General features: G+C 38.1%; 2 protein-coding genes across 2 annotated transcripts; one reads left to right on the top strand and one right to left on the bottom strand.

The window, feature by feature from the left end:
• Window positions 1-526: 526 nt before the first annotated feature.
• Window positions 527-4,057, bottom strand: gnptg (N-acetylglucosamine-1-phosphate transferase subunit gamma). Its single transcript, XM_040023408.1, has 11 exons — window positions 3,910-4,057; window positions 3,767-3,821; window positions 3,620-3,687; window positions 3,078-3,132; window positions 2,860-2,943; window positions 2,669-2,762; window positions 2,140-2,254; window positions 1,986-2,068; window positions 1,181-1,309; window positions 1,002-1,083; window positions 527-925 (listed from the first exon to the last, which is right to left on the bottom strand). The coding sequence occupies exons 1-11, from the start codon at window positions 3,974-3,976 to the stop codon at window positions 846-848; spliced, it is 912 nt and encodes a 303-aa protein (XP_039879342.1). The 5' UTR covers window positions 3,977-4,057; the 3' UTR covers window positions 527-845.
• Window positions 4,058-4,094: 37 nt separating this feature from the next.
• Window positions 4,095-9,653, top strand: tsr3 (TSR3 ribosome maturation factor). The gene is made up of 6 exons (XM_040023409.1): window positions 4,095-4,507; window positions 4,696-4,906; window positions 6,018-6,211; window positions 6,317-6,487; window positions 9,047-9,101; window positions 9,322-9,653. Exons 1-6 carry the CDS (start codon window positions 4,387-4,389, stop codon window positions 9,458-9,460), a joined length of 891 nt encoding a protein of 296 aa, XP_039879343.1. The 5' UTR covers window positions 4,095-4,386; the 3' UTR covers window positions 9,461-9,653.
• The last annotated feature ends 361 nt before the right edge of the window (window positions 9,654-10,014 follow it).

Here is a 10,014-nt window from a genome sequence, read left to right as displayed (position 1 = left end):
TATGACAGGAACATGTGTTTGAGTCTTAATATAGGACACAAACACAGAGGAAGGAAACAAAGTCAATATCTAGCCTAGCTGTGATGACTTCATTTCCTATACAAATGCACCCAAATACAACACAAAGACATAAATGCTTTTCAGCCACTTTGTATATATGGACGATGTTTTTTGGTTACTTGCATATGTATGAACAAAAACATTTACTCATTTTATTATATCTTGTGAGGATATTGAAATATGCAAACATGGAAATGCAGAGTAAAAGGCAAAAACAGTCTGAGCTTGAAAATCAATATTTTGTGTGACTACCTTTACTCTTCAACACAGTCTGAACTCTTTAAGTCTGTGTGTTAAGTAGTGTTCAGGAATAGTTCTCCAGACTGGCTTTTTGAAGAGTAGCTGTCTGACAGCCACCCTTCTACCTTTGTCCATTTCTGTTGAGGTTTCAGTGAACAGTAGGTGCTTCTTAGATTCTATGTAAGGTTGGCTGGATATTTTCCCCTCATGTCTTATGGACATGACGTTCTGCTGTCGATTTATTGTTTTAGGCTTAACAGACAAACAAAACTGGACTGTAAACATTTTCAAAGCTCATTTTATTTCTCATGCACGATGGTGTCTTTTCATAGTCTTGGAGAGCTCAGATGATGAATCCTCGACAAAAAAAGAAATAAAAAAAAAAAAAAAAAATTACCCACTCTCAGCTACGCTTGCAAAATTTTATTCTGCAGTACCAACAGCCTGAGCTCTACCAGTGTTGTCCGGTTACTTTATGCATCTCTCTGATGCTGATCAACAAACTCCGCTCAGGTGCTTTGGCTCGTTTTTGCTCCAGGTAATCTTCACTGAACATCAATGAGTCCGTTGTCTCCTCTTAAGTGTTGATCCTTAACCGTCACGCTCACTCTACCTTTTGCGTCATCTGTCACATATAGGGGAAAAAAATCATTCATATAAACTGTACGAGACTTAAATGAGTGAAGACTGACTTCACTCACTTGTCTCAGAAGTAAAAGGAATGTTATGTTGAGTAAGAAGAGCTCGCAATCTCTCAGTCTCTTCTCTCAGTTTTTGGTAGTCCTGTAAAAAAAAACAAAAAAAAAAAAACACTCTATTGAGCTTGTATTGTGATTTTGTTGTAATGTTAGAAGAGATACTACTTTGAAAGGTTACATACCGCTTTACATTTCTCTAAAGAGTTTTGCCTTTCTGAATCAGCTGCTGCCTCTTGAACCTTGACTTTTACTTTCCGACTCTTCAGCAGTCCAGCGTCCTCAAAAATATCCTTTAAGAGATTGTTGTATCCCTGGAGCACATGTACAAAGTGTAAAGATAACCATTCCACGAATAATTAAAATGTACATAACAAAGGACACCTTGAAATGTGTGTACCATAACAGAGCTCAATCAGAGGTGTCTGATTTTCAGCTACAGTAACTGTACATAAAAGATGGACACAAAGCTGTAAACAGACCGTTTTCAGTGTTGTCATATTTTTGACGTTTTGAAAACTCATGTGATGAATGAGGAAACTGAAGGACGCTGCATGATAATATGGGTGCACTTGTGAATCACAAGTCTGCTGTTTTATGCTCATTTTTCACTCTAATAGACATGCTAACACATACTGTACTCAACAAAATTTGAGTACAGTATGTGTTAAGCAGCTGAGAAGATGAACTAATCTGGAAGGTGTTTACTGATAATGTAAATCAAGTGAGCAGTAGACTTATTTTCTCCTAGACATCTGTACAACTGGACGTCTTTTTGCAAACAGGTGACTCGCCCCCTGGTGGCCATTAAAAAGAATGCAGCTTTAAAGCGCTTGAATTTTAGCTTCACTAAGTCTATCGTTTATATCCACTATATTTTCTGCATCTACATTTCATATTCTCACAGGTGGCATAAACTGACATAGATGAAAAGCATAGAGGAAGCAAGTCATACTGCAGTATTTGTTTACCTACCAAACTGGCCCTCACCTGTTCAGTTATAAGTCCTTCATAGCGAGCCTGCTCCGCTTCATCCCATTCCTTCTGTAGCTCCTCTTTCAGAGTTGGATACACTTTAAAAGAGCACAGAATTTATAAGTAACCCTATCCCCATTGGCATGAAAGTAAGTCCTGCTTAACTTACCTAAAAGAGAATGTGGATGGCAAACAAGGGGGGTCTCAAAGGTTAGCGAGTACACACAGGTACTGGGCTCTGAGACTTGAGCGAGCTTGCTTCTTGTGCTGCAGACCAGAATCACCTGCAGATCCACGACAAGAAAGAAAGAAAACACAATTTCTTATTCATGTTGCTGAGTAAGAAAGTAATTCCCAGTTCCACATATTTATTCTTAGACTCTAGTCGAGATCTCCACTGACTGAAACAGCTCCCTTCCCCCACTCTAAGCCACTTTTGTTCCAATTGATTGACCCCCATAAAAGGCAGGTCTGAACAGCAAGTGAGTATATGGCAGAAAACAAGGAAAAGCACAACTTTAAGGGCTGATGGGATGATTTGCCAGTTGTCTTTGACTCGGTTTGGCACTAGTTGTTATGTTTACATGCACAATACATTCAAGCAGTAATTAGCATTGCAAAAGTGTTGGCCTCATATTCAAGACGGCGCACAAAATCTTGTCAGTGGATTACCAGGAGGATTTTAAAGGTTTAGATACCTTTGTTTCTCTGTTTCTGTTTCCACAAGTGTCGCCGTCTCTCATCCACATGCTGGTGAAAGTGTTGTTTGCCATTTCCCACTCTTGCCAGATCCTGCAGGGACCAAACACAAACCTGACTCCCACAAGAAGCCAACAACTTGCTTCACACATTTACATCTGGTTTGTGTTTTGTTTCTGGAGCTTCTTACCCCAAGATCCCACTGTAGGCATTCCACCTAAATGTTTGCTCATGCTGAGTGACGTTGTGAAATGGACAGAATTCATATTTATACCTGCAAAGTGAGGACAACATGCTATTGTTTGTTTTGTATTTTCCAGACGCTCAGATCCAACATGTAATAAGCTAATGGTCTGCACTGTGGAGATATGGTGGAATATACTACTGTATGACAGGTTAAATACATACGTCGACTCCGTGAGACTGAAGCACTTTCCAGCAAGCTGATGAAGGTGCACTGGACCTTAAGGAGGAAATCATTGCTCATATGATGAGACAGAAAATCTAAAGGACCCTTTAGTCAACATTTAGAACATTTTACATATAATTTAATGAATTGAGGCTTTAAATCAGGGATTAAGTGGGCTGAAGCAGTGAAACTCCCCCTTTTGTCAGTGTAAAGAAATCCAATAAAACATTTAATCCCTGAAATGTCACAATATAAGAAAAAAGAAGTGCAAAGATAAAGAAATGCTGCTGTAGCAAACAAAAGAAATTTGTCAGCGTGACTCTTTGGGCTTAAATTGTGAGAAATAAATGTCAGAAATGCCAGAAAAAAATTCTGGTAGTTCATCGCCTTGAGTGTACTACAACTATAAGACAAAGGTTTTGCTATGGTATGAATGGAGGAAAACACATGAAATACACTTATAAGTCAGAAATCTACGCCTCCTTTCCTCTTTATGTCTGACACCCCCGGTTTAAATATTTAAATGATGAGTTTGTTTTACCAGATACTGGAGCTGGGGTCACTTTAGGTTGCAGTCTGCTGCCCTGAGCCACAAAAGGGTTGTTCAGCCTGGACACAAAGTAGATCCATTAGCAGCAGGCCAAAGTCAACAAAACTGCGCAATGTGAACTTATTTTGCTTCACGTACCCAAATGTGTTTGGCTCTTCGACTATCTTCATTTTACCGGCGGATCCATAGTTAACTGCATTAAAAACAAGCCGAGATCAGACACACGAGCTCTGTTTAGATTAAAATCTCTGAATGAAGTTGCGCAGTAAAGCTGTACTTACTGAACAGATGCACGCAGACAAAACACAAACTTATTAAATGAGTTACTCGGTAACTGAAACAACGCATTATTATTTACGTTATGAAGGCGTTAAAGTGTTACTTTTCTGTCTACATTTCCTCTTTTGCTCGTTCCGGTCAGGTGACACGCCACGTGATCAAAATAAGCCGTGAGCATGCGTGTTTTTCATATGGGACTGCGACGTGCTTACCACGATACGAAGCCAATCAAGCTAGGTTATACTTCATATGAAAGTGTTTCCGGATAAAAGGAGACTACTACTAGTTTGTGATAAAGTCTTGAAAGTTGCTTATGTCTAATTCCTATTGCAAATAAGAAGTTTTTGCGTCTCTTTTTTGGGCAGTTCTCTTTGTTAGACGAAACTGTTGTCAGCAGGATAGCCAGATAGCTTAAGTCATACTTCTTGGTCAGTTCATTGCAGTGACAGTCTGACAGTGACAGTTAACTAACTAGCAGCATGGGACGAAAAAAGCAGGGAAAGTTTGTCCGTCCTGACAACAAGGGCAAAGACAAACGTCACAAAATGAAAGGGAAATCTTTAGAGGCCTTTACAGAAGAAATGCACACTGCTTTGGAAGGTAGTGTATTGATTATTTCTAATGCAAAAATGTTTAACATGTTGGCTGTAAGGCATGTGATTTACATTAGCGTCAGCATCATGAAATGCTGTTTACACTAGGAAAAAGTGCCCATTGCTCAGGACTGATAACACTCGATATGGTGTAAACACTTGAGAGATCTGAGATTGTGAACTTTCTCTCCTCAGCAAGTCTTCACAGGGAGGAAGGAGCAGAGGCCCCTCAGGTGAAGCTTCCTTGCCCACTTGCCATGTGGGAGTTGGGTCACTGCGATCCCAAACGTTGTACTGGCAGAAAGTTGGTGAGGAAGGGCTTTGTACGCAACCTGAGACTCAATCAGAGATTCAACGGGCTCATACTGAGTCCAATGGGCACGAAGTATGTGACGCCAGCAGACAGGTTTGTTCAGCTGTTTCCTCTGTACTTCAGCCAATGAAATCAAAGAATCTGTAGCCATAGACCACCTCATATAACTATTTATATACACATTTTGATGCACACCTGTTTAGTTACTCATTAACAAGTGTTCTCAGGGTGAAAATGTTTTTTTTGATGCCGGTGTTCAGAGTAACAACAGTAGGTGAAATAAACACGCGTTAGGACCATGAAATACAGAAGAACATCTATTAAAATACAATGTGGACTCTTGAAGTAAATTAGATACGGCAGCAGAAGACCACACTGGGTCAGCTAAGAACAGGAAACTGAGGCAACAATTCACACAAGTTCATCAAAACTGAACAAAAGTTTTTGGAAAAATGTTGCCTGCTCTGATGAGTCTCGATTTCTGCTGACACATTTGGATGGTAAACAACACAAAAGCATGGATCCATCCTGCCTTGTATCAGCAAGTCCAGCTGCTGCTGCTGGTGTAAATGTGTGGAAATATTTTGTCGGCACACTTTGGACCCTAGAGTACCAACAGAGCAGTGTTTTAGCACCACAGACTACTTGAGTTTTGTTTCTGATGATGTCCATCCCTTTATGACCACAGTGTACCCATCTCATGGTAGCTGCTTCCATCATCTAAGCCTGGTTTCTTGACTGTAGTAAAATGACAGCTTCAATTGCCAGATCTCAATCCAGAAGTTTTGAATCATGGATGTATATCTACAACAACTGTTGTATTCTGTCATGTCGATATGGACCAAAATCTCTGAGGAACAAGGTTTCAAACTCCTTGTTGAATCTATTCCATGAAGAATTAAGCTAGTTAGGAAGGCAAAAGGGGTACAACCCAGGACTAGCAAAGTGTACTTAATAAAGTGTCCCCTGAGTGTAAAGGCCCTCCTTTTAGGTTTATTACTTGATTATTTACTCCATGTAGAGCTTGATCTTAAAGATCAGTCATATTAAAAACTTGAGACATTCCAATGCATTGTTATATTAAAACAAATGTTACTATATCAAAGTGTTTTGTTGGTTATGAAAATTAAATAAATTCTATAATTTGTGTCACTGTTGTGCCAATCCAAAGCGATTTTTTTCTCTCCATGTTTTGTCTGCACAGAGAGATTGTGGCCAACAATGGGCTCGCAGTGATTGATTGCTCCTGGGCCAAACTGGAGGAGACACCCTTCAATAAGATGGTTGGAAGTCATCCCAGGTTACTCCCGTACCTCGTAGCTGCCAACCCTGTAAATTATGGCAAGCCTTGCAAGTTGTCCTGCGTTGAAGCTTTTGCTGCCACGTTCTGCATCGTAGGTAAGGGTTTAGGTTTAGTTATTCAGGAATACCTTAGCAACTGCTTTTTGTGTCTTGTTTTGGTTATGGCAGTTAAACTGTGACATATTGTTTCTGATATTGCAGGTTTTGAGGAACTGGCATTGCTCTTATTGAAGAAATTTAAGTGGGGGACAACGTTTCTGGAGCTCAATAAAGTCCTGCTTGGCCGCTACGCTGCTTGTCAGTCGGAAGAAGAGCTCCTTGGTGTAGAGAAAGAGTTTCTCACTTCTAAACCAGAGGAAGAGGAGGAGTTTGGTAAATAACCTGGGGTTCTACGCAGTGTCTGGGTTTGTGTAGCAGTGGAGGTACAGGGTCACTGTGTTTTGGGTCAACCTCTTTCTTATTTTAGCTGTAGTTTGGCTTCATGTACAAGTAGTGGCTCTTAAATAAATCACATTTATTGTACTTTAAGAGCTTTCAGATGACAGTTTCCAGTTTTAGTAACTGTTAAGTTTTAGTCGCATTTTTGTATCTTTGTAACTGTTGCAAGAACAATAAAAAAAAAACCATATAGCATATGAAACATACAATAACAAGGCAAACACTGGGTGTTGCGATAGCAACAATATAACAATAAATAACAATATAACAATTTGGAAAAAATATGTAAACGATTTAGTGCAAAATGAGACCTGCTGTAGTGCAGTTAAAAGTGGGCATGGATCATCAGTCTTTGCATTAGCTCCTACTACAAAGTAGTGATTTTTTTCTGGCAAAGAAACTTTGATTGTCTTTTGGGGTTAATGGTAAAACATTAGCTGTGTTAACCCTAAAACACTAAAACAGAACGCAGAAATCACGCAGCAGCAAAGCAGAAAAGAAAGAAAACAAAGAGGCTGAAACAAGAAAATAAGACTAAAGCAGGAAGTTGTGTTGAAGTGGCTAGCTGTTGCATCACTTTAGATTTCCTAATAACAAATACAAACTAGAAAAAAAATGACTTAGAAGGTAATTAGTTCTTGAAGGACCTCCTGAGTGCAAAAATCTTGAGCCACTCATGAGTGTTTCATATTTTGCGTAGAAAATGCAACGTAGGTGCAGTGATTTATTCAGACACATGCAAACAAATATGGAAATATAGCGTATAAGGCTAATACTATTCTAATGAGGTTGAAATTGAATATTTGATGTGACCACATTTATTCATCAACACAGCCTGAACTATTTCTGACTAGATTTCTGGTCCTTTTCTTTAAGTAGTCTTCATAAATGGTTCTCCAGGCTTCTTGAAGGACATTAATTCTTGGATGTTGGCTGCCTTTGGTTCTGTTCTCTGTCAAGAAGATCCCATACTGCTTCAGTAATGTTGAGGCCCAGGCTCTGGGGAGGCCGATCCATGACTGATAGTGTTCAACTGTCTGTTTTTCTATCCAGTTATGCTATTACTGCATTGGCAGTGTGTTTGCTGAAAAATTAAAGGCGTTGCCAGTTAGATGCTTTCCACATGGTGGTATCACCAGATAGTGGATGAAAATTTGAATGTACATTCTTAAGTTTGTGAATTTTGGCAAGATACATTTTCCCAGCACCTCTCTCCTGAACTTCTCTGTATATAATGATGATGATTTGAATCAAAAATGTAAAAAATTTTAATATTCCATTTTTTTCAGTCCAGTACTTCTTGTTTCCCTTCTTTAAGAATGGATTCTTGACATGGATTCCATTCATCTGACAGCATTGCTGATGAGGCAGTAGATGGATCTTTCTTTAAAACATGACTTCCAGATGTTTCTGTTTACTGTAGGTAGTATTTTTAGGCCTGCCACTTTCTCTTGTCTTCCATTTGTCTAGTTTCTTCAAATTCTTTAAGGACATATGAAGACCATTTCGAGATGTGCCAAGGTTTTAGCTAAAAGCTCTTTGGGAATCACCTTGTTGGTGTAAAAATACTATTTCATGCTTGTTAAGCTGTTATTTTTTGAATTTTCATAAATTCAACAAAATAAATGAGAACAAATGATGTGTTTTTGTAACAAGAAAGTGCCTAAAGATACAAATTAAAGTTGGTTCTTGGCTTAATTTTCTGCAGTGTAGAAACAACAAAGGTCATCTCTTAAGTTGGGTCCCTTTGTGTGTTTGATTAATTCACGAGTCTGTGTTAAGTGGCTTGGTGGTCAGGTATTGGACTGGATTGAAAATGAGTGAAAAAGCAGCCACTATCCAAAGACAAACTTTGAAAGAGGTTCAGAGAGCCTGGAGAACTATTGCTTGAAACCACTTTGGAAGCAAATATTAAGAAATGAGGGATTTTTGCACAGTATTATTGGTCATAATCAACTGTTTGATTCAAATGTATTTTTATTTTGGAAAGGTTCACTTTAGAAATGGCTGCATCTGAGTAATTGCTAATGAATAATTAGAATAATTTTTATAGTTTCTTGTTGTGACTCACATTTGTTAAATTGTCACGGGGAAACCAGTGTTCTCATATTTGTTTATAAGATATAAAACTCGTATTATTCTTAAGACTTTAAAGACACTTAGTAATGAATATTCCAAGGGGAAATAAATGTCATTATGAACTGTTTTATCTGATCGATTATTCTGTGGACATTGATATAACTGTTCCTTGCATTGTTTCCTTGCCTTGTAATCAGGCTGCCTTGTTGTTTCTTTTTCCTTTCCTTATTGGATTTTGACTCATTTAATTTTGCTTGCATCTCTGAACACATCTGGCTGTGATTAGGAAGTCAGTATCCAGGCTGATTGTCTGGAAATGTCTAGAATCTGGAAGTGTATTTTTGTTGCTGAGTGACCTGTAGTGCTGAATTAACTGCCCTCGTAATGAAAGCTACACATCTGTTTTGTTCACAGATCCATTTGATGTTAACTCTGGAGTAGAATGCATGAATCTCAACAGACGTCAGTGGTAAGTATTGATCTAGCATTCACGTATCTATTACAATAATTGAATAAATGTACCAAGAAAACTTTGGTTATATTTGACTTTATATAAGTTAGTTCTCTTAGTGGTGATGTTTATATGGCATAAAAATTACCAGCATAATTTTAAAAATGGCAAGAATTCTCTGAAAAATAGGCTTTAACGATTTGTTTCCTATGTTTACTGGGTTCATTTTTGTGTTTAGTGCACCTGTAGAAGATGACTCCAGTGAGGACACAGACCCCACAGAGGAAGATGATGAAGATGAGGCAGAAGATGAAGAAACGGAAAGCAATGAGGAGACAAGAACAAGCTCACATGACCATGATGAAGAGGAGGATTGAATCAAAGACTTTACACTAAATCATATTTCAACCTTGGGTTCTTTTTAATAGATGACTGTTTTAAAATGCTCAAAAAATATTTTGGCACATATGAATGGTTATGTTTGTTTTTTTTTGCTTATATGTCTATGTAAATTAATGAACTTTGATGCATGTCAACTAAATAGAAATAAAATAAGGGTGTTTATTATTATTATTATTATTATTATTATTATTATTATTATTATTATTACTGACATTTACACATTATATTCTTGGTTTATTGACAAAATATTTATTAGATTAGACTTGTTTGTTGGAATATAGTTGGTTGCCACAGTTTCAGTTTCACACAAAGCGTTTTATGGATATTGGTCAGTTTGGGTGTTTAGGAGTGCTTCTTCACTTAAGTTTAGTTACACTTGAATAAAAAAGACCTGTAGATCCTTCTTACTGCCATATATTCAAAGTTGGTCTAAAACGGGAGTTTGTAGGCCACGTCTACTGCGGTATTTGAATATCCACAACTGCTACCGTCTGACTCCGGCCCTATCAGTAAGATGAAGTTCAGTAGG

Source organism: Simochromis diagramma, unplaced genomic scaffold (genome assembly GCF_900408965.1).
Source record: "Simochromis diagramma unplaced genomic scaffold, fSimDia1.1 OVJJ01000208.1, whole genome shotgun sequence".
Lineage (NCBI taxonomy): Eukaryota > Metazoa > Chordata > Actinopteri > Cichliformes > Cichlidae > Simochromis > Simochromis diagramma.
Note: the sequence above shows the minus strand (reverse complement) of the source record. Positions and strands in the feature narration are given on the sequence as shown.